We start from the raw sequence: 20,990 nt of genomic DNA on the forward strand, positions 1-20,990 counted from the left end.
CCATATAATTTGTTCATAGTCCGTTGTGTATAAAGAAATAAATCAAATAGGCATAGAGCTGATTTTACGAATGATTACCATACAAAAACGGCGATAATACAAATAGTAAACCGTACACCCAAGTGTAAAACCTCCTGCTCCTATTTTATACTATATGAAAAGCTCTCAAATGTGAATGCTTGTTGAACGGAGCCCGAGAAGCTTTATCAATATTATTATTATTATTATTATTATTATTATTTTATTTAACAATCAAGTTAATTCAAAGACCCCCAAAAAATGTATGTGACAAGCAGGCTAATTTCTGCAGCCTAATAATTTTCTTCCAATCGTTCCAAACATGATTGAACTGCAAAAAAAGATGGACGCGATCCAGATAACAACAGAAATGTAATCTTCCGTCCAGCCAAACGTGTGACTAACAATAACAAATTCAAAAAAAATCAATATTGGATTAAAAATTAAGCAAAATTATTTTCAAAAGTACTTACGGCAAATGAGAAGGATAAGCCCAGGCAAAGACCGACGTGCCAAGAATGGCAGTCAACGTTGACAAAACAAACCCGTTCACGGACGTGTCAAGAACGTACCATAAAACCGGATTCAAAACCGCCAAAACGGCAGCTCCTTGTAATGTTGAATTCCACGGCAGCCTGCGAATGCCGTATGAAACTCCAATAAAAATGCCAACGCATCTAACGATCGTGCTCCAACCGAACATGGACGCCGACGGGCTGGAAGGCTTTTTCGGTCCCAGAACGCCGGGGAGTAAGGTATCGGCAATGGGGAAAACGGTTCCAAGAAAAAGACCCAAAATGCCCCATGTAAGAGTAAACGAGCCTGCCGGGGACACGTTGAGCGTGGACGACGTGACGAAATGGTTGTCCTGCAACTGGGTCACGAGATGCCCGTAGGCCACGCCAAACACAAACAGTAACGACACTCTGGCAACAAGTGAAAGAGCCGTGAGTGAAGGATTGACGTGGAAAATCGAAGTAGAATTAAAAGGCACTTCAACAATTTGCGTGGCAGACCGTTTGCGCGAATGGCCCTTCGGAGCCTTTGCTGGCGGGCTCCGCAGTCGGCCCACGCCGCCGTCACCATACGACGTTGTGAACGAAGGCGCATTTGAATTCGACCTAGGTTCTGGTGTCGGCGCTCTTGATGGGTCTTCAAGTGACGTGCCAAAGATTCCTACCAAGGCAGAAGTCGTGAGCGACACAATCGACTGCGATTTTTTCGGACCGTTGTCGTCAGCGGTGGTGAAAAATGATGACGACGACGTGGACGAGACGGATTCGCCAGGCGAAACCGAGCCGGACGACGCAAGCGAAGATGATGACGGAAACGATCTAACCGGAGTTGGCTTGAAAAATGCAGACTCGGACGCCATCGGTTCACTAATATTTCGGGTCGAACTGGCAATGAATGATGGCTGCGACCGTTTTTTCAAATGGTGGTGTGAAGAGGAAGGACAGCATGTGAACGGGCCAAGCGTGGGTATGATAGCACGAACGCGTGTGCGTAGCGCCTCCGCATGGGAGTTTCGAAACATGAGCACCAGAATAGGCGCCAGGGCAGGGCCATCTAAAATTTACTTGCATGAATTCATTCCCCCGGGGAGGCAAAAAGTTTTAATCAACACGATTGTTTCAGTGGTGTTTTGCAAGAGGCCAGAGAATGAAATTGCTGACGGTGAATTTTGTGCAGTGCACGGTCAAGTCATGCAGTTCTTCGCCGGACTGCTTCCCGCTTCATCTCGACCAGCAGTCGGACGAGTTACCGCTCGAACTGGCACACGAAGACGTTGATTTCTCTGCCGAATTTGTGACCGGGATTCTCGGCCGGATAGATTGGCCGGCGTTGTTGACGACGACTAAAGAGGTATGAAGCCAGCGGTTTAGATTTTATTATGGGCATGAGCATGAGCATGAGCATGGCTGCTAACTGAGGTTCGAAACTACTAGCTCGGCAACCACCAGTTACCATTGGACAAGCCCGAGATTGCCAACCCGCATGCACCAGAGAATGCTCAGGTTCTGAAAGACCTGCATACTCTTCTTTTGGAGGTTTGAATTTTCCGCCCTGGCTGAGATCATTTTTATTTTATTGTGTTGGTTACTGACAGCCATTGCGGCAGACCCAAATCGTGCAAGGATCCATGCGCTGTGCAGCGTGCGGGCATGTGTACTTCATCCGGGACGGCATTGCCAATTTCCTGCTTCCGGGCCATCTTGTCCAATGAAGATTTCGTCATTCATTGAATGGGTCATGATTTCATGCGTTGTAACATTATTCGTTGTCATTTAGCTAAAAAGTTTATGTATTATTATTATTTACTTTACAGTTTATCCATCGTAAACAAAATTAGAAAAAAAAATGACTATTACAAGTGAATCACCACCACTTCAATGTTCACATTCGATTCGATGATGTCAGTCAGTCAGTCAGTCTTTTTTTTTTTTTTTTTGGCCCTTGCGTGCGCAAAAACAAACTTTCTCAGCGCGGAAAAAATTGCTTACAGCATTTTTATCCAATTTGGTATTATTTTAAATAAATTGTATCCTTCCCTCGGTCAGATTTTTCTCTTTCGTTTATTCGATAGAGTATATTTATATATTTATTTTTAATTTATTTTTTTCCTTGGTTATATATATATATATATATATTTTTTTTTTTTTTTGGGTGGGAAAATTTGTTTTAATACATCAAGTCTAATTTTTCATCATGGCTGTTCGTGCACAGGTATGTGACCATTTTGTTTTTTTCTTTTTAATGGTCTCATGATTTTGACATTTTTTTTTATAGTTTGAAAATTCCAATGAGTATGTTGTGCCTACAATCCAAGTGCTTTGGTTGATGCAAGATTTGGCAGCAGCCGTCGTCATTACTTGCATTTAATTCTAACTTGATTTTTTTTTTTTCTTCTTCTTCTTATTCAGAATTGGTGTTTTCGCCAACCTTACAAATTCATATTCCTTGGTCGCAGTCGGAGGCTCAGAGAATTTTTACAGGTATGAAGATTGAAGCACGTTTCGTGTGGGTTTTGTTTTTTAACACGGTTTGCCACGGTTAGTGTTCTCGAAGCCGAGCTCGGTGATGTCATCCCAATCTGCCACACCACGATTGGCGGCACCCGCATCATTGGCCGATTAACTGCCGGAAACAGTCGCGGCTTGCTCGTGCCCACGTCCACAACCGATCAAGAATTGCAACATTTGCGAAATTCGTTACCGGACAGCGTGCGGATCCAACGAGTGGAAGAACGGTTGTCCGCGCTCGGCAACGTGATTTGTTGCAACGACTACGTGGCCCTGGTGCACCCCGACATTGAGCGTGAAACTGAAGAGCTCATCTCGGACGTGTTGGGGGTTGAAGTGTTCAGGCAGACCATTGCCGACAACGTGCTTGTTGGGTCATACTGCTCGCTGAGCAACCAAGGCGGCCTGGTTCATCCCAAGACATCGATACAAGATCAGGATGAGTTGTCTTCTCTGTTGCAAGTCCCGCTCGTGGCTGGAAGTGTTAACCGTGGTTCATCCGTGGTTGGTGCCGGCATGATTGTTAATGACTGGCTCGCGGTTACCGGTATCGACACGACCGCGCCCGAACTCAGCGTGGTCGAGAGCATATTCAAGTTGCAAGACGCACAGCAAGGTGCCATCGTGGGCGAAATGAGAGACACCTTGATTGAGACTTATACGTAAATCATGGTTGCTCTTTTTTTTTTTTTTTTTTTCAAACTCAGGATCTTGTGTATGTATAATAAACAAATTTTGCTCATCAAAAAAAAGTTTGACTGCTGTGTACTATTTTTTTTTTAATAAACGGTGGTACTGTTTAAAGAATACGCATTTTATGTAATTTATGATTCTTTTTTTCTTTTTTTCTGTTTGATGTTTTTGTTTTTATTATTGGCGCTTAAAGTACGATGCAACTTTTTTTTTTTTTAAATAGCAACTAGTCCCGGTGTCTAAACATGCTCAACCTTCCAAATTCCTAATCCTGGTCTGTTTTGCCTTCCAAATTCAATCACCTTGTCCCACAATGTCAAATCATCACGATGATGATGATATTCAGCTTCGTTCGCATCGTACCCTAAATCATCAAGATTGACATGCCGACCATGCACGTATTGCAGGGTCAAATTTATGGATTTGCGTGTCTCAAGCACGTACAGGCCCGAGCAAGATATCGGCGCCACTAGCAGCACATGGCCTTGATTTTGGGATTCAGCAAGGCTTGCCAGCAAGTTTTCCACGACCGTTAGATCCGAACCCATCACGTCCCACAGGTTTAAGCCGTGCGCGCACGACCGAGCGTTGGCCAAGATCATGGCCAACTGTTCTGAATTTTCAATGCCGCCCTTGTGGGCCAGGCATGCATTATCGTGACCACCCAGCAGCCAATCCGGAGGTGAGTATGTCTTCCACCAAACCGCATGACTGATCGAGCTTATGCGAGGCGCAATGTACGTGGCCTGCACGGGCACGACGCCGCCCTGATGGTACACGCCAAACAGCGCGGCCAAGGCGAGGTTAAATGCCAAAACCGCGGCCACGACAATGTTTGTTGTCCTGCGGCTGGCCAGGATCCTTTGCGGCACGTGAACGGCAGTGAGAAGAAGCGGCACGGCTGGTACGATAAACCGTGCCTCCTGATGTTGAAACGCGGACAACACGATAATGCCTGACAAGGCTGACAAAAACTGGATGGAAATTTGTGGCCGAATGAAAAATAGGTAAGGCCCAAGAAGCAAAGGCAAGTTGATTAAAACGTGAGTATAGCGAGCATGCAGGCCATGTTTTGCCAGGTTTGATGACTGAAAATTGTAGGCAAAATTGTTTAGCGGAGTAACAACCGAAGCATGAGATGCGTAATACGCCGTGTCGATACGGATTGCGATCAACGTCATGACCGTGAACGAAAGCAAAACGTACAACACAAACAAGGGCGATTTGGCGAACCGACCCAGGGACCAAACCGCCGGCAACACAAGAAACGCAGGGAACGTGATTCGATTAAAAATGCCAATCGAAACCAATGCGCCCAAAAGGCAGCAATTCCAAAACTGAGGTGACCATGACGCGCGCCTGCTGGACAAGCTTGAAGGGAAAATTTTTTTCATCAACACTAAACACCACAAAAGCAACACGGTTTCGACCGAGTTTGAAAAAGTATGAGTTTGATATGTCCATGTGACATAAGATGATGCGGTTAATATTAAAAAATGAGCCCGTTGTTTTGGTGATTGACCAAGTTCTTGAATCGCCCAATCTTGCAGGCAAAACGAAACGACAAAGAAAAAAATGCGCAGGCAGTAATATGCCAAAGCAGGATTAACAAGTGCTGCAATAATTAACAAAAAACCAATAAAACTGAATATATATATATATAAGGCACGTACAACCGTAAATCCAGCGCACGATGGTCAACGGAATCCCATACGCGAGCCAGAGCGGGAGCACGCTTCGAATCGGCGCGTCCCCGGTAAACTCCCATGTTTTGGACACATTCCATGCAAACACATCTCCTAAAAAGAATAATAATAATAAACCATCATGAGCATGTATGCGCAAAATAAAAATCATTCAATAATAATTTCGTACCGGCTATAACTTGAGGTCCTTGGAAATGCTCGTCAGGATGAATATACGACGGCGATAATGTGAAGTACAACCTCACCAGAAGCAGGCCCAGATATGCTAGCCGCCAAGCCATTAAAGAATAAAGCTCAAGACCAACAAACCAGTCGTTTTTTCAACTCTTTGCTGAAGAGCAAGGTGAATGCAACAAAGAAAACGGAAAACGTTCCGAGCCGCGCTCGTCAACACTTTTGTTATTGAGCCACCGGAAAACAAAAAAACAAAAAAAAAACCGATTGAGGCAGTCAATTTATATATACCAGCGTCCAGGCAGACCTGCAGTCGAAAAGCAAACCAATTGCCGATGCAATTCTCTCATTTACCAATATATTGTGAATGCATTTCGGCATACATATTATGTATTAGTACCGCCGCACATCAACATTAAGCTTTAATTTAACATAAACCTTAACTGGCTGAGAAATTCAATCCGGCATCATTCTTTTTTATTTTTTATCTTTTTTAAATCAGTAATTAAATTCATAATTATATCGTATCCTGTTAATCCTGCCGAGTGTTTTTTGTTTGTTCAACCGGTGTCGTGTTGTTTTCATCCGGTCCGAGTGTAAACAAATGATGCGGCTTTGTGGGTTTTCAACCTAAATCGCATTTCCAAAGCTCAATTCACGTTTTTCGCATTCAACCATGGCTCTTTCCACTGCTAGCATCATCCTACTCGATATAGAAGGCACGGTTTGCTCCATATCGTTCGTTAAGGACGTGTTGGTACGTTGAATTGTTTTTTTTTTTTTTTTTTGGTTCATTGAAAATTGACAAGCCAAGTTCCCATATTTTCTTCAAGAATTGCCTGCCGTTCTTCAACTTGGATTTTCAACCAATGCGCCATCAGATTTGCAAAAATTCATTAGAGCGTTCCCAGACAACGTGAGAACGTCGTACAATGACTTGCTGGCTCACATTCGGGACTTGACCGTGGCTGACAAAAAAGTGCCAGAACTTAAGGCCCTGCAAGGTTACGTCTGGCGCAAGGGTTACGAAGCCGGCAACCTAAAGGCTCCCATATACTCAGACGTTTACGATGCGTTTAGCAAATGGTCAAATAATTCATTGGCCAAAAAAATCTTTATTTACTCTTCCGGGTCCGTGCCAGCTCAGGTCTTGCTGTTTGCAAACACCGAACGAGGTGATCTCACCACAGCATTACAAGGATATTTTGACACCGTGACTGCCGGTCCCAAAACTGAATCATCGTCTTACGTCAAGATTGCGGATAAGATTTTGATCACCGGTAATGAAACGGCCAAGGATATCTTGTTTCTTAGTGACAATATTAAAGGTAACCAATCTCTTTTTAAAAAAAATTAAAAACAAGTTATAGACTAACCTCATTTTGTATAGAAGTTGTTGCTGCCAAACAGGCAGGGCTTGAATCATACATTGTTGACCGACCTGGAAATTTGCCGCTTACAGATGAAGATAGAGCAACTCACAAGGTCATTAAATCATTTGACGAACTATTTTGATTACATTGTGATTCAAAATTAATCATCGATTATTTGAACATTATACATACATTTAGTTGGAATTGAGGAAAAAAAAAAAAAAAAAAAAAAACCGCTTTGATCAGCATATGTTTTACTATCAATTTTCAAGACCGGTTTTTGTTTGTAGAATTTTAGATATCGTGATGCGGTTTGCTATTGAATGGTACATATTTAAACATCACATATTTTATATGGGCACACGCATGGCGTTGATAACAATATATGCCAGTACGATTTATTCGTAGTTAATTTACAACGGCTAGAAGCAAATTTTTAATTGGTAATATATATATATATATATAAATTATTGCAAGCCTGATTATAAAATCCTTATTTGGCTTGGTATTATAGTCGAAGGTCGAAGGTCGAGGCACCGGATTGTTGTGACACGGGAAAGAATGGCTAATCGCACGTAAAACGTCTACTATTGATAATATGTCGATCGAAAAGAAGGATGTGGTGTTTGACCGTTTGATGTTAGCCGCTGTTGTAATTGTGATTGTGATTGTGGTTGTGCTACTGGCAGCTGCGAAGACGGTGGTGGGTATCCAGCCCATGGTCCTACCTATGCGTTCGTTCGGTTAGTATCCAAATCGTCAATTAAAAATTGGAACAACTCATACATGACGAGGAGATTGATTTTGCTGACTCCAAGTTGGCACGTGTTCTGCATGTACCATAGGTAAGCCCGATTTTGGACTTTGACCTACTACCGGCTGAATCGAATGTTGTTGTTGTTGTTGTTGTTGTTGTTGTTGTTGTTGTTGGTGGTGGTGGTGATGATAACCATGATTATCATGATACTGATCCGGAGATGGCACGTAGTGATAATGCGCAGAAGGAGCATAATACGTTGGCACAGGCGGTTCAGAAAAAGTCGGAAATCCAGGTGGACCGTACGATGGATAATAATACTGTGTTGGATTTGCATTTTGCGAAGGCGCATGCAGCCAAGTTGGTTGAACATAAAGAGGAGGAGCATGGGATGCTTGATAAGCGAAATAAGAATAAGCATACTGTGGCCCAGGTTGAACTAGACTGACGTGATTTGCATTTGTCTGCTGCAGTACCTGTGATCCTGACGACTGTGATTGCGAGGGCGCACGGGTGTCGACATTTGGATCTGGCCCGCTAGGCGAAGGCGAATAGGCAAATTTTTCAGGCGGAGGTGGACCTGATGACGATGGTGTAGGATAGTGATGATGATATCCATTAACAAACGTAGCATGTTGTGCGGGCTGATTGAAAACAGAAGGCCTTGCCTGACCTAGAGACGCAACGCCAGCCAATTTCAACTGTCCATTCTGACCATGTGGTGTTGAAGAATCAGATGCCACTGCCTGATCACCAACTGATGATAAATGCCGATTATCAATCAGCACTGGAATGACTTTCAACTTGACTTCTCGAACCTGGCCTCGCTTCCGTTTCGGTTTTGGTAATGATGACGGGTTTGAAACCTTGCGCTTCTTGTTTGGTACTTTTTCGGGTACGGGCTGGCGTGATTCTGGCCCAGTCGCGATCGGCTCAGGAGGAGGCGCGCCCGGTACAGGAACTTGTTCCAAACTTGTGCTCACCTTGATCGTGTCTGCAGCTGCAAAATTTAAATCATGATCAGGTGTGCGGGCATGCACAGATTCAGAAAGATGGGTTATCAAAAAATCAAAAATCGAATGATCTTGCTCGATAACCACGCCGTCATCATCATGTTCATCATGACTGTCGTCACGTGGTCCGATTTCGGACAAGATAATGTCATGTTGCGATTTATTCTGCCGTAACAATTTCAAGTCTTGCCTGATCTCGTCCTCGTGCAAGCCGGTTACACGCGCACCAGATGACAGATTAATCTTAAAATTAGTCGTATCACGATTATCCGATTCCGGACTGCTTGCCATCACGCGTTCTAATCGTGACGATTGCAATCCGGTCTTGATCATTTCAATTCGCTCACTCGTTTCCGTCAGCAATTTCGTTCTCGCATCTGCCCGGCTTGATAAAAACCTGGTCCAGATTACTTGCCGTTCCGCAATCGTTTGCCTCATAACCTTGGCTCGTTCCAATTCGAGCAATTTTTTGGCCATGTTGACCTTGCGTTCGTAAACTTGCCTGACATGTTGCATGGCATGGTCCATCAAGTTGGAAGATTGCGAAAACGACTGGCTGGCTTGCAGTGACGGCTTGATTTTGTAATTTGTTAATGTGGAAATTTTATGATCGATCCTGGACTTGATAATGTCAAGAAATCTGCCCGATGCATGTCGATATATGCGACCAAGACCTTGCTGGCTAGGTTTAATCATTTGAAATTCCAATGCCCGGTCTGCTTCTGCTGCTGCTGCTGCTGATTTCACGATTAGTTGACTGCTAATTGGGAAACATAAAAACCACTAGAAATAAAAAAAAAAAAAAAAAAATTCCATACATTTGGCAGTGCCATTTTTTTTGACCGCTGAACTCAATCGGTCGGTCGATTGTAAAGTTTTGGACAACGTGGTTTTGGATTGCATTGCCCGCTTCAACTTGCCAGTTTTTGCACCGTGACTGACATTTTTTTTGCTGCCTGAAACCATGATCGAATCAGTCAAGTCAACACGAGGCAAAGTTGGTTCTGAAACTAATTGAATTCTAATCTCATCTTGTTCATCAGCATGAGGAACATCATTCATGTTGCTGTCGTCGTCGTCGTCATCATCATTATCATCATCATCATCATCATCGTCATCGTCATCGTCATCGTCATCGTCATCGTCATCGTCATCGTCATCGTCGTCATCGTCGTCGTTGTTGTGATTGTTATTATCTTTGCTGGCATGATCGTCTTGTGCTTGTTTAATAGCTGCCATTTTACTCCGCGTGACGGTCATTTATTTGATTATGCTATTTCTTCTTGTCACTACAAGTCTGACTTTCAAAGCTGAACGATAGCCCAAAGTGGTTGGCCCCTCAGTTATTGCAAATATACACCTCCCCCACACACACAGATCAACGAGACAACTTGAGAACAAAAACAAAAAAAAAAAAAAAACAATTTGTTAAAACTTGACGTGAACTGAAATGACAAATTAATTGCACAATGGAAAAAAAAAAGCAAGGCACTGAAATAGATCAACAAAAAAAAAAAAATAAACAAATTGAAAAAAAAAAAAAAAGAAAAAAGATAGAAAATGAAAAAAGAATGATAATCCGGTTTGCAGGGTGGTGAGACCTCCCATTTAAACTTTTGGTAAAAAGGTTTCTGGAGCGCTTTTAATTTAAAAGTTAGTTTGCTTGAGTTTTTCCGCTAGGTACGCATGTGCGGCTTTTTGTTTATATATCCCAAAGTCATACATGGCTTCAAACATGACTGCCAATTCAGCGCAAATAATAAGTTTATTGCAAAGTTTTCTAAAAAACTCATACAATCATATTTTGCTATAAAATTGTTTTTTTTTTTTAATTATTTTTTTTTTGATAGTGCCTGTGTGTGTTTTCAGCTGCTTCGTTTGCCCGCGGCTTCCTAAATGCACAACGCTGCGTACCCACGCTAAACCCTATTTCGCTGTCGCGTGTTTGGACATGTACAACATTCATAATACACTTTAACTTTATTTTTTAATGTAGTACGTTACAACTTGGTTTTACTCGTCAGGAGCAGGACCTTCTGACTTTGAGCTTGTCGTTGGAGATCCTGTTCTCATTGCATGCTCTGGTGATGCAATTGTAAACGACGGGTTGTTGCCAGTGCTGCTTTCAACACTCCCGGTGCCGTTGCCGGTGCTGTTTGATGTTGCATCGAGCAGCACAGGCTTTAGCACGTGCTCGTCGAATTCCTTGAACCATTGTGCGTGTTCCTCCGCTGTTCTCGACAACAACGATGGCAATGACCCGACTTGCGAAACCCCTGTAGCTGACGAAGTCCTGCCCGCAGACGGCGGCGTAGGTGGCGGCGGCGGAGACTGACCCGCTGCCACCGCTGTGGATGATGAAGAAGAAGACGAAGAAGAAGACGAAGAAGATGGCGATGATATGCCTGCTGACAGTGACGTGATGGATTCATTAAACCGATGTGATGATTTCAACGCCGGTGAGGTTCTTGCCTTTTGTTGCAACGCGGCATTGTCTGCCGATCCTACAGGCGGCCGAGTGCTGGCGTACGTCCCCAGAGCAGGCGCCTTGCTCGCGCTCGTCATCTCAATGTCATTCTCGTCGTCATTATCATCACCATCTTGCACAACCCCGGTCGCGATCCCCAAGATTTCCAACATGCGCGCGGTCGTGCCTCCAAACACAATCACGGTCAACACGACCGTGACCAAGATCGTGGCCCGCAACGCGTTCGCGTTCTCGCCTTCCAATCCGGCAGCCAACGCCACGCCCACGGCACCACGCAGGCCGGCCCAAAATAACATGAGCTGATATTTTTGCGGGATTTCTTCAGTCACGGGTCTGCCGGTGGCAATGGCCCGTTGTCGGGATAAGAAATTGATTACTCTGGACAACGGGAACACTGCTGCCCAGCGAGACAGGCAGATGCCGAACGCCGTGACCACGATCAGCATGGGCTTGTACACCAATTCAACCTCGGTAAACAACGACAGGCCGAGATAGATAAATATGAAGTTTTCTGATAGCTGTGCCAAGGTTTGAAACATGTATTTTGTGGCAATTTGCGTCCGTCGTGACATGTTATAGTACGCGTAGTGCTTCAACGTGATGCCGCAAAAAAGTAATGACACAATGCCGGACATGTGACTGCCGTTGGAGAAAAAATACGAAGCATAGGCAAACAACAAGATCAAGCACGTTTCGATCGATGGGAACAATCGAATGCGTGAATGCTTTAATATCAGCGCCGTGGATACTCCCACGATGGCACCGATTAACAACGAGATTGTGAATGTCATCAAAAAAATGCCAATACCTTTAAACAAACTGCTGATGCCAACACTCTCGCCATGAAATTTTTGCGTTGTCTCAAACATGACGATCGACACGGCGTCATTTAAAATGCTCTCGCCAAAGATTACGGTATAAAGTTTGGGATCAACCTTGTAGGTATTAAAAATTGACAAGATCGTGACCGGATCAGTAGCCGATAGCGTGGCACCGAATCCCAACGCAGCCACGAACGGCAAGTTTAAGCCTTCCAATCCTAAGAAGGCCCAAACGTAAACCACGCATCCGAGCACGACGGCGGAAACAAACGTGCCCGCAAACGCAAACGTCAAAATTGTGCCAATATTTTTAAAAAAATTTTCTTGGTGTAATTCATAGCCACAATTGAGAATGATTGGTGGCAACAACATGTTAAAAAAATATGAGTACTTGAACGAAACCGTGTTTTGAATGTAATGACCGGGCGTGATTCGAATTATTAACCCCACAATCATTCCTAATCCGTTAATATCAGTCATTGTTGCTAAAATAAATATAGCTAAATACTAACCAGTGAATATGGAAACAACAGTCTCGTGCACTTCTCTGATCTTTCTAGCTTGAAGGTAATAACTGGTCCATAGTGATCCGATTAAGAGTACGATAAGAATTAACAACGCCCAAGATGAATACTGCTCTTCTTTTTGCGGATCATTTAATTCATCTATAACAATCAGTAATTGATACACGTGTGAAAACTTGTGCGGCCTTACCATCCGGTGCTCCTTCAAAGTCTGCATCATTCTCTCGTTTGGCTAAACCAGAAACATTAGATCTGTACGTTCAATTGTTTGTCTTCCTCCCTAGCTCAAAATATAAAAAATCTGTCTGTCTTTAATGGTTCATACTCAGTAACTCTGTTAACAAGCTTACAAGCATTGTTTGACTGCGAGAATGTTTTATCGACTAAATACTACCGCTCTTGAGGTTGCTTGCCGAGCTCGATAGTTGCGTTGCACCTTTGCGTATTGATTAACGCGCCTTAATAAACAACAACAATAAAAAAATAACAAAAAAATAATATTGTTATACTATTATATTTTAAAAAATAATTATTGCTCGCATAAAATCCTTGATATATACAAGAACACATGGTCAGTTCGTCCTTCGTTCATCAGGGGGCCGCACGCTCGTTACCCTGATAATAAATGAATGCCAAACAAGGATTTGGTCATGAAGCTTTTGTTTTTATTTGGTTTGTAGAATAATATATATATATATATACATATATACGTTTTTAATCGCATCTTTGCTTGTCATTATAATATCAACCACGAACATCTACAATCGACCGTCCCAACACGTCCGACAAATCATCTTCGTCATCCTCATTCTCCATCGGAACCCCAATTTGAATTTTTAAAATTTCCAACATGCGTGCGGTCGTGCCACCAAACACAATCACGGTCAACACGACCACGACCAAAATGGTGGCCCGCAACGTGCTGGCGGATTCGCCTTCCAATCCGGCTGCCAATGCCACGCCTACGGCACCGCGCAATCCGGCCCAAAACAACATGATTTGATATTGCGGGCTGAGTTCTTCTGATGACGCGACCGTGCCGACCGCGTTTGCTCGAGTGCGATGCACGAAATTGACCAGCTTGGACAATGGAAATACTGCTGCCCATCTGGCAAGACATATACCAAACTAAAAATACATCATTAGCTAGTTATTCCTTGTAAATAATTGGCAAAATGCCAAGTTACGCACCATGGTGACGACAATGAGAACCGGCTTGTATACAAGCTCAACCTCTGTAAACATGGATAGTCCAAGGTATATAAAGATAAAGTTTTCCGACAACTGAGCAAGTGTTTGAAAAATAAATTTTATGGCTACCTGAGTTCGCCGTGACATAAACACGTATGCGTAGTGTTTTAACGTGACACCGCAAAACAGCAGTGAGACAATGCCTGACATGTGCGTGCCGTTTGAGAAAAAATAAGACACATACGCAAACAGCAGGATCAAACAGGTTTCGATATTGGGGAAATGCTTAATCTGAGAATACCGAAGCACCAATGCAGAAACCAAGCCGACAATGACGCCAATCAACAAGCTGACAGTAAATGTGATCAAAAAAACGCCGACGCCTTTGAAAAAACTATTCGAACTGGCAGGTTCGCCATGAAATTTTTGAGTTGTTTCAAAGATCACGATCGAAACCGCGTCATTAAGAATGCTTTCGCCAAAGATTATTGTGTAAAGCTTGGGATCAACTTGATAGGCATTAAAAATTGACAAGATCGTAATCGGATCCGTAGCTGATAATGTGGCACCGACGCCGAGCGCAATCACAAACGGGATTTTTAAACCTTCCAAGCCAATGAATGCCCAAACATAGAGTACGCATCCCAAAACCACGGCAGATATAAACGTGCCCACGAACGCAAACGTCAAAATCGTACCAATATTTCTAGAAAAATTGCGCTACAAAAGTGAATGATTAGCCAAAAAAAAAAAAAAAAGCGCCAGGCACAGTAAGTTTGTCATCTTACAATGTTTAGCTCGTAACCACAATTTAGAATGATTGGTGGTAACAAAATATTGAAAAAATAAGATGACTTGAATGAAACTGCAGATTGAATGTATTGGCCAGGTAAAATCCGAATGACCAAACCCACAATCATGCCTACATCAAAAATTAGCCCCCACCCCCTGCTTCCGGCACCGAAAGAAAGAACTGGTCGTGCTTACCGCCAAAGATTGATAAAACGGTTTCATGGACGGCCTGAATCTTGCGAACTTGAAGATAATAACTCGTCCAAAGAGAAAGAATCAAAAGTGCGATTAAAATAAACAATGCCCACGAAGAATATTGTTCTTCTTGAACAGGATTTGGCAGATCATCTTTTTGTAAAAAAAAAATTTAGAATCGTAAATCATAGATGATCATTATTATCCGAAAAAAAAAAACCAAACAAACAAACAAACAAACAAACCATCAGGAGCTCCTTCAAAATCAGCATCTTTCTCCCGTTTTCCTATTTAAAATGACTCTGTTAGGATTCTGACCCTATGCAACGGAATATACAGGAAGACAAAAAGAATAAAAACCAAATTCATACCGAGAAAGTGTGCGAGTACCTGATAGTACATATTCGTTCTCGGAACGTCAAATTATCAATATTTCATACGATCAATCTAATTTGTCAATCCCATTTACTCAATTCCAATTGCTAAAAAGATTCGCTTGGAAATTGGCTGCGCAATCAAAAACGATCAAAGTCCGCACGCCAAAGCCGCACGCCCAAGAAGTGATTGAATTCCCGTGCTTATCGAGGTCACGTGACTGCCCTGTTTTGTTTCTGTTTTCAGGGGCCATGATGCCAAGAATTCCCCACCAGGTGACTGACTCCGTTGGATTTCGTTCTCTATTTTCTAATTTTTTTTTTTTTGGCAGCGGAGGATTTCAAACTGTGGTTGAATCATGACATTCTCTGAACAAGGCATGCCTTTAATTTCAGCCGAACGGGAAAGTGCCGAGATTCCATCGCCCACGGAGCGCACAGCGGCAAGTCTGGATGAGCAGGCGCTTTACCTTCACGAGGAAGAAGATGAACTATATGAACGACAAGCTGGCATAGATACAAGATCAATTGGATACATTATAATTTTAACGTTAGTGATTGGTGGATTACAACTATCCTGGTCGACAGAGTTCTCTAACGGCACGGTGCGAAATTCAATGTTATTTTATTTTCCACGCTTTGCATGCTGATATTCATTAAGCCATTTTTACTTTCGACCGGAATGTCCAAGACTGTGATGAGCTTAGTTTGGATTGCAGGTCCGCTTTCTGGAGTGCTGATTCAACCAATCATTGGCTTGCTTAGTGACTCGAGCAAATCACCATATGGCAGGCGACGACCGTTCATGGTTGGCGGTTCGGTGTTTACGATTTTTAGTTTAATGACATTAAGTTGGTCAAAGGATATCGTGAACACGTTGCTTGGTGGATTTAGTAATGAAGGAACAAACCTGATTATTCAAGTCCTGGCCGTGCTCATGGTTTACATTCTTGATTTTTCAATAGGAACAGGTATCAAAAAGAGCAACGTCTAAAAAAATTGACAACTGACAAACGGTTTTTTTTTAAAATAGTTCAGGCAAGTTCTCGGGCGTTTATTGTGGATAACGTACCGATTCATCAGCAACAAGGAGCAAACGCATGGGCCGCGATAATGATTGGGGTTGGCAACATTATCGGGTTCATCCTTGGATCATTAAACCTACCCAAATTGTTCCCATTTTTTGGCAACACGCAATTTAAATCATTGTGCGTGTTTGCTTCGTTGGCGTTGATCGTATCAGTAGCAGTGGCTTGTTGGTTTATCAACGAACGAAATGCAAATGCAAATGCAAATGAGTAAATATGACTTCTTTTTTTTTTTTTTTTTTTTTGAAAACAGGCATGTCTAATTTGTATTATTGATAGATTACTTGATGAACAAAACGACGACAAAATGACCGTAAAGTATCTGTTTGTGAGCACCATGCGAGGCATTCGCAGGCTAAGTCCTCAAACGCGTGCCGTATGCAACGCCGAGTTTTTTGCTTGGATTGGTTATTTCCCAATGTTTGTAAACCACATGATCATGGTTGAAATTAAATATTTGCGGGCTAATTAGATATAACCAGGTTATTTTATGCCACAACTTATGTTGGCGAAATCTATTTTCGCGAAGTGGTTGCCAGCAATGGCGGATCGGTTCCACCTGAACAAGTTGACCAAATTTGGGAGCAAGCAACCAGGTATGCTAGTCATGCGTTGTTGTATTACTCAATCGTGTCGCTTTGCGCCAATCTGATCTTGCCGGTCGTGATCGCGCCGTCGCATGTTGAAGACGGCGGCATGCACAAGCAATCAGCAACAACCAGGTTCACGATCAAGTGGCTGACCTTACCTCGAGCCTGGACATTGTCTCACTTATGGTTTGCTGCCAGCATGACCGTGGCCACGATGTTTATCCGCACCGGCACGCAGGCAACCGTGATGGTGGCCACGTTGGGCATTCCGTGGGCGCACGCGTTGTGGGCGCCGTTTGCGTTGATAGCCGAAGACCTCGGCCGCATGCACGTGCATGGCGAATCCAGGTATGAAAGCGAGGTCGGCATCGTGATGGGGGTTCATAACGTGTACGTTTCGTTGCCTCAGGTGTTGAGTTCGATAGCCAGCTCGGTGCTGTTCAAGTTGATGGCCAAGCCGAGAAGTCAACAAGCAGGAACAGACAACAGCATCTTGTGGATTTTTCGGCTGAGTGGCATGGTAGCTTTGGCGGCAGCATATGCGAGCACAAAAGTCAAGTCCGGTGATGAATTAGAGATGGCCAGCATGGCCGAAGCGGCTGAGACCGAGCACGGACAGCGACGACGACGAAGTCGTCGTGGTCGTGGTCATGGTGATTGAAATGTGTATGCATATATCTATCATATGTATGAATTGTATTCTATGCCTGGATGGACAAACTTTTATAAGGGACGAAAACGAACGCAAAAAGTAATTAGTGCGAAAAACTGGTACATAAGGTGATTAGATGTAAATTAAAGTGCAAGAATAAGGTTCTCTGAATGGCACAACGCGGTGGTGACATTGCAGGTTGCTTCTTATGCCTTCACACCAGCGACGAACCGAAGACTGCATCGGCCAAAATTCGGTCAACCATTGCACGTTGTGGCATGGCTTTATTTCATTTTTTATTATTATTATTTTTGGCACTTGTAGTGGTATAATTTGTGTTTGTGACATGAATTTTGCCTTGATGATGATGCCAGTTTTGACATATATATTCGCTACGGTGTAATAAATCAGGAAACAAATTTATTTAGTTTACCGCATTATCAGTTCCATTTTAGTTATTACATGCTATTATATAACGTTGACCTAAGTACCGGTACGTACAGAGGGAACCGAAATTAAATAAGAAACGGTACCGAGGCATTGCAGCTCATATATATATAAAATAGAGTTCCCGCTAAAAAAAAAATTGCGAAATTTAATTTTCAGCCTCAAACCGAAAAACATGCAAAACCATACCTGTATTAGGAAAACCCGGCACAATCATCACGGAAAAGCCTTGAACGGTTACGGAAATATGAAATGGCACGAACGGGCTTGGGTATATAGATTGATAATCGATTTAAACATTTATTTACTTGAAACGTCAGTCAAGCAAGGTATTACCCTGCATTTATATGCATAAATTTGTGCCGTGAAAACCAGCAGGCACAACTTGTTGTTTGAAATATATATATAACTATATATTCAACCCATGCAATAAATAAGTGATTTGTCATGATTCACTGTCGATTGATTTAAATCTGATTTTATTTTTTTATTTTTGTTATTATTTTTAAGGTTTCATTCCCGGGCAAAAAAAAAATATCAATTTTTTTTTAAAATCAGCTAACTCTATATATTAACTCAATTTAATCAATATTAATATTACCGAACTTTGGGCAATCCTGCATATTTGAACTTTAGCTCAATTATGCCGTAATGGTATAATTAGACTATATGAAAATAATCAGCACTTGTTTGGATTTTTGAAGTTTATCGATGGTTATATATAATTGTTATTATGTGGGTAACATCTTTTTGGGCACTCTGGCTCTGGCCCCCTCTTGACAAAGTAGACAGACAGGCAACAGGCAACAGGCAAGTAATTTTGTACCTTACTCTTTCTTTTTTTTATTTTTTTTTTTTTACTTTTTGGGTTCAATATTTTTATTTATTTATTTATTTTTTTTGTCTCCGTGCAATGGTACCGAACTTATAAGAAAAAAACATAAATTAAGCATCGTGTACCCGAAACCGGTTACGTACTTTAGTTTGCAATAAGGAGCAACATTTTCTGGCGAATCTTGATTTTTCTGGTAACCCCCGTCTCCTCCCCCCTCCTCGCCTCCTCTCCTCCTCCCCTAGAAATTTTAAGGTCGGATCGAGTTGCATGTGTTGTTTGCATTTTTAATTTCATTTCAATTAGTTTTTCATTTGTTGTTTTAAAGTCGTGTCATACATTGTCCAGCATCGTCATCGCCATCGTCATCGGCATTCATTAACAACGCATGTTCGTCATATTGCATCTTTACTCATCTTTTTAGAGTACAACTATTCTTTTTTTTTCAAACAAAGCAATAGTTTTCATTTATCTTCTATATGAACATTGATCACATTTTGAACAAGGCTACCGCGAACTCGGCCCAACATGATGACAAAGGCCAGCGCTCAAGTGCAAGTGCAAGTGCCAGCAGCGAGCAAAACTTGCAATCACCTTTTTCAATGGCTTCACCGTCCCATCGATTTGGCTTTTTGCCATTAACTCAACAATCTTCGGCATTTCAATCTCCAATCTTACTGGCGCCACCACCACCACCACCACCACCACCATCATCATCAGTTTCTGAAAACTCTCCTCATATTCAATCCAACAACACAATTGAATCACATCAACACGCGCAACCGGCACTTGAGCAACAGTATTCTTACTATGAACCTGCCATATCATCAACTCAACCGGGCTTGCAATCGCTGTCTCCGTATGCCAGTCCCCTCTCTGCCGGCAGCACTCAGCCGTGGCAACATCATCAACAATCGCCCGGTAGCGTGCAATCCGTGACTTCACCTCGTCCTCTTGCTTCGTTACCGTCGCCATCGTTGCCATCACAAGCTTATGCATCAACTACAATGGCCTCATCTCAATACGTCAGCGGTATCAGCAATGACAACGTTCAGTCGCAACAGGTCAACCCGGCACCTCAACCACTATTTGGATCAACTTCGCGCAGGCCAGCAACTGATTTAGAAATTGTGGATGAAACCGCGTTTGCGGGGTCAACGTTTAAACGTCGGAAAGCGCCTAATTCTACATGGACCATTGACGAAGATCGAAAACTTGTACGTGTGAAACAAAAAATGTCTTAAAAAAATTTGTGTTTTAAGGGGGTAACAAGACAAAAAAAAACGAACAGGAAAGGGGGTTTCAGATATTGACAAATTATGAATTCATAAATTTTTTATAGGTTGACTTAGTTTTAAGAACACTTCCACGACAAGATTTTGCAGAATATGCACAGATATTGAACAAACGAGATGGCCAAACAGTACGGTATCGATGGAAGGTACTGGTTCGCAGGGCCAAGGCACAAACTGAAGAATAACAACCAACCTCAGCTGCAGGCGGCATTTTATAATACATTAATCATACATACATTCATACATACACACACACACAATGAATTGGATAATTCTTCTCGCTTTTGGTTCCTCGGCTGGTTGTTACGTAAAATCATTATCCCAAAAGTAAGTCAAACCTTATTTTTTTGTGTCCCACTTTTCGTTCCCGATAAAATACTAAAGTTTTTTTTTTAATTGCTTTTTAAATGGTTTTTATAGTTTTGCTTTTTTTTTTTTTGACACATGGGACTGAGGCTATGCCCTGGGTAGCCCGGTGTCCCGAGCAAAAGCGAGCACGACAAGAAGAAAAAAAAATCCACATTTAGGAAAAAATGTCGAAATTCAAACGACAATTGATCAAAAAGGATTGGGTTTTTAAAAATAAGGGTATGTATGTTCCCATCAACTGGGTATGTATATAATACTGCCCTTTACGTAGTGGTGGTGGTCATATAATGAATATAAAACCCTTTTTTTAGAAAAAACAAAGTTTCATGTACATGGGTATTTTTCTTTCTTTTTCTTTAAAAAAAACCATATATATATATATATATTACATGTATGTATAGGTGAGATTGCACAAGAAACTGGTACCAAAATTAAGATTTTGAAAGGCGCAACAAACCATATTAAAATTTATGCAGCGCTTTTTTTTTTCGCAAACATGTGACTGGAAATATAAACTCCATATAACTATTATATATCAAAAATATAGTTATACAAAATTAAAAAATAAAATAAAA

General features: G+C 42.2%; 11 protein-coding genes across 11 annotated transcripts; 5 read left to right on the forward strand and 6 right to left on the reverse strand.

The window, feature by feature from the left end:
* Window positions 1-100: 100 nt before the first annotated feature.
* V1514DRAFT_205084 (insulin-induced protein-domain-containing protein) lies at window positions 101-1,909 on the reverse strand. Its single transcript, XM_066924681.1, has 2 exons — window positions 492-1,909; window positions 101-418 (listed from the first exon to the last, which is right to left on the reverse strand). The coding sequence occupies exons 1-2, from the start codon at window positions 1,553-1,555 to the stop codon at window positions 298-300; spliced, it is 1,185 nt and encodes a 394-aa protein (XP_066784947.1). The 5' UTR covers window positions 1,556-1,909; the 3' UTR covers window positions 101-297.
* On the forward strand, window positions 1,604-2,356 carry V1514DRAFT_326315 (uncharacterized protein). Its single transcript, XM_066926780.1, has 3 exons — window positions 1,604-1,884; window positions 1,968-2,069; window positions 2,141-2,356. The coding sequence occupies exons 1-3, from the start codon at window positions 1,681-1,683 to the stop codon at window positions 2,243-2,245; spliced, it is 411 nt and encodes a 136-aa protein (XP_066784948.1). The 5' UTR covers window positions 1,604-1,680; the 3' UTR covers window positions 2,246-2,356.
* Window positions 2,357-2,727: 371 nt separating this feature from the next.
* V1514DRAFT_318338 (uncharacterized protein) lies at window positions 2,728-3,707 on the forward strand (the record flags this gene model as incomplete). The annotated part of the gene is made up of 4 exons (XM_066925881.1): window positions 2,728-2,745; window positions 2,809-2,825; window positions 2,943-3,014; window positions 3,077-3,707. 4 exons carry the CDS (start codon window positions 2,728-2,730, stop codon window positions 3,705-3,707), a joined length of 738 nt encoding a protein of 245 aa, XP_066784949.1.
* A 154-nt stretch (window positions 3,708-3,861) lies between these two features.
* On the reverse strand, window positions 3,862-5,721 carry V1514DRAFT_360242 (Alg9-like mannosyltransferase family-domain-containing protein; the record flags this gene model as incomplete). Its single annotated transcript, XM_066929688.1, has 3 exons — window positions 3,862-5,349; window positions 5,408-5,533; window positions 5,610-5,721. 3 exons carry the CDS (start codon window positions 5,719-5,721, stop codon window positions 3,974-3,976), a joined length of 1,614 nt encoding a protein of 537 aa, XP_066784950.1. The 3' UTR covers window positions 3,862-3,973.
* A 381-nt stretch (window positions 5,722-6,102) lies between these two features.
* On the forward strand, window positions 6,103-7,505 carry V1514DRAFT_366177 (HAD-like domain-containing protein). The gene is made up of 3 exons (XM_066929826.1): window positions 6,103-6,371; window positions 6,429-6,942; window positions 7,005-7,505. The coding sequence occupies exons 1-3, from the start codon at window positions 6,291-6,293 to the stop codon at window positions 7,127-7,129; spliced, it is 720 nt and encodes a 239-aa protein (XP_066784951.1). The 5' UTR covers window positions 6,103-6,290; the 3' UTR covers window positions 7,130-7,505.
* V1514DRAFT_326325 (uncharacterized protein) lies at window positions 7,366-7,900 on the reverse strand (the record flags this gene model as incomplete). The annotated part of the gene is made up of 1 exon (XM_066926781.1): window positions 7,366-7,900. A coding segment is annotated over exon 1 (307 nt), but the record flags the coding sequence as incomplete, so codon positions are not given.
* Window positions 7,449-9,567, reverse strand: V1514DRAFT_205850 (uncharacterized protein). Its single transcript, XM_066924682.1, has one exon. It carries the CDS (start codon window positions 9,451-9,453, stop codon window positions 7,768-7,770), a length of 1,686 nt encoding a protein of 561 aa, XP_066784953.1. The 5' UTR covers window positions 9,454-9,567; the 3' UTR covers window positions 7,449-7,767.
* Window positions 9,568-10,503: 936 nt separating this feature from the next.
* On the reverse strand, window positions 10,504-13,135 carry V1514DRAFT_326331 (Sodium/hydrogen exchanger family-domain-containing protein). Its single transcript, XM_066926782.1, has 4 exons — window positions 12,916-13,135; window positions 12,781-12,822; window positions 12,579-12,731; window positions 10,504-12,524 (listed from the first exon to the last, which is right to left on the reverse strand). Exons 1-4 carry the CDS (start codon window positions 12,944-12,946, stop codon window positions 10,771-10,773), a joined length of 1,980 nt encoding a protein of 659 aa, XP_066784954.1. The 5' UTR covers window positions 12,947-13,135; the 3' UTR covers window positions 10,504-10,770.
* A 199-nt stretch (window positions 13,136-13,334) lies between these two features.
* V1514DRAFT_318343 (Cation/H+ exchanger) lies at window positions 13,335-15,170 on the reverse strand (the record flags this gene model as incomplete). Its single annotated transcript, XM_066925882.1, has 6 exons — window positions 13,335-13,718; window positions 13,782-14,501; window positions 14,570-14,703; window positions 14,769-14,921; window positions 15,014-15,055; window positions 15,140-15,170. The coding sequence occupies 6 exons, from the start codon at window positions 15,168-15,170 to the stop codon at window positions 13,335-13,337; spliced, it is 1,464 nt and encodes a 487-aa protein (XP_066784955.1).
* A 245-nt stretch (window positions 15,171-15,415) lies between these two features.
* V1514DRAFT_290055 (major facilitator superfamily domain-containing protein) lies at window positions 15,416-17,912 on the forward strand. Its single transcript, XM_066925288.1, has 5 exons — window positions 15,416-15,747; window positions 15,804-16,113; window positions 16,176-16,440; window positions 16,510-16,650; window positions 16,713-17,912. Exons 1-5 carry the CDS (start codon window positions 15,502-15,504, stop codon window positions 17,479-17,481), a joined length of 1,731 nt encoding a protein of 576 aa, XP_066784956.1. The 5' UTR covers window positions 15,416-15,501; the 3' UTR covers window positions 17,482-17,912.
* A 1,318-nt stretch (window positions 17,913-19,230) lies between these two features.
* On the forward strand, window positions 19,231-20,231 carry V1514DRAFT_318345 (uncharacterized protein; the record flags this gene model as incomplete). Its single annotated transcript, XM_066925883.1, has 2 exons — window positions 19,231-19,968; window positions 20,094-20,231. 2 exons carry the CDS (start codon window positions 19,231-19,233, stop codon window positions 20,229-20,231), a joined length of 876 nt encoding a protein of 291 aa, XP_066784957.1.
* Between the last annotated feature and the right edge of the window lie 759 nt (window positions 20,232-20,990).

Source organism: Lipomyces japonicus (assembly GCF_038497905.1).
Source record: "Lipomyces japonicus strain CBS 7319 unplaced genomic scaffold V1514scaffold_7, whole genome shotgun sequence".
In the NCBI taxonomy this organism is placed as follows: domain Eukaryota; kingdom Fungi; phylum Ascomycota; class Lipomycetes; order Lipomycetales; family Lipomycetaceae; genus Lipomyces; species Lipomyces japonicus.

What these genes read in the sequence shown, in the direction of transcription:
- V1514DRAFT_205084 (XM_066924681.1), bottom strand. Translation starts at nt 1,555, where the DNA reads ATGTTTCGAAACTCCCATGCGGAGGCGCTACGCACACGCGTTCGTGCT. An exon ending in GCTTATCCTTCTCATTTGCC is followed by an intron (nt 419 to 491) that starts GTAAGTACTTTT and finishes TGTTATTGTTAG; the next exon opens with TCACACGTTTGGCTGGACGG.
- V1514DRAFT_326331 (XM_066926782.1), bottom strand. Translation starts at nt 12,946, where the DNA reads ATGCTTGTAAGCTTGTTAACAGAGTTACTGA. An exon ending in CTTGTTAACAGAGTTACTGA is followed by an intron (nt 12,823 to 12,915) that starts GTATGAACCATT and finishes TTTCTGGTTTAG; the next exon opens with CCAAACGAGAGAATGATGCA. An exon ending in TGTTGTTTCCATATTCACTG is followed by an intron (nt 12,525 to 12,578) that starts GTTAGTATTTAG and finishes TTAACGGATTAG; the next exon opens with GAATGATTGTGGGGTTAATA.
- V1514DRAFT_290055 (XM_066925288.1), top strand. Translation starts at nt 15,502, where the DNA reads ATGACATTCTCTGAACAAGGCATGCCTTTAATTTCAGCCGAACGGGAA. An exon ending in CAGAGTTCTCTAACGGCACG is followed by an intron (nt 15,748 to 15,803) that starts GTGCGAAATTCA and finishes ATATTCATTAAG; the next exon opens with CCATTTTTACTTTCGACCGG. An exon ending in TGGATTGGTTATTTCCCAAT is followed by an intron (nt 16,651 to 16,712) that starts GTTTGTAAACCA and finishes AGATATAACCAG; the next exon opens with GTTATTTTATGCCACAACTT.
- V1514DRAFT_205850 (XM_066924682.1), bottom strand. Translation starts at nt 9,453, where the DNA reads ATGATTAAACCTAGCCAGCAAGGTCTTGGTCGCATATATCGACATGCA.
- V1514DRAFT_366177 (XM_066929826.1), top strand. Translation starts at nt 6,291, where the DNA reads ATGGCTCTTTCCACTGCTAGCATCATCCTACTCGATATAGAAGGCACG. An exon ending in CGTTCGTTAAGGACGTGTTG is followed by an intron (nt 6,372 to 6,428) that starts GTACGTTGAATT and finishes TGACAAGCCAAG; the next exon opens with TTCCCATATTTTCTTCAAGA. An exon ending in TCTTAGTGACAATATTAAAG is followed by an intron (nt 6,943 to 7,004) that starts GTAACCAATCTC and finishes CATTTTGTATAG; the next exon opens with AAGTTGTTGCTGCCAAACAG.
- V1514DRAFT_326315 (XM_066926780.1), top strand. Translation starts at nt 1,681, where the DNA reads ATGAAATTGCTGACGGTGAATTTTGTGCAGTGCACGGTCAAGTCATGC. An exon ending in TGTTGACGACGACTAAAGAG is followed by an intron (nt 1,885 to 1,967) that starts GTATGAAGCCAG and finishes CGAAACTACTAG; the next exon opens with CTCGGCAACCACCAGTTACC. An exon ending in TGCATACTCTTCTTTTGGAG is followed by an intron (nt 2,070 to 2,140) that starts GTTTGAATTTTC and finishes CCATTGCGGCAG; the next exon opens with ACCCAAATCGTGCAAGGATC.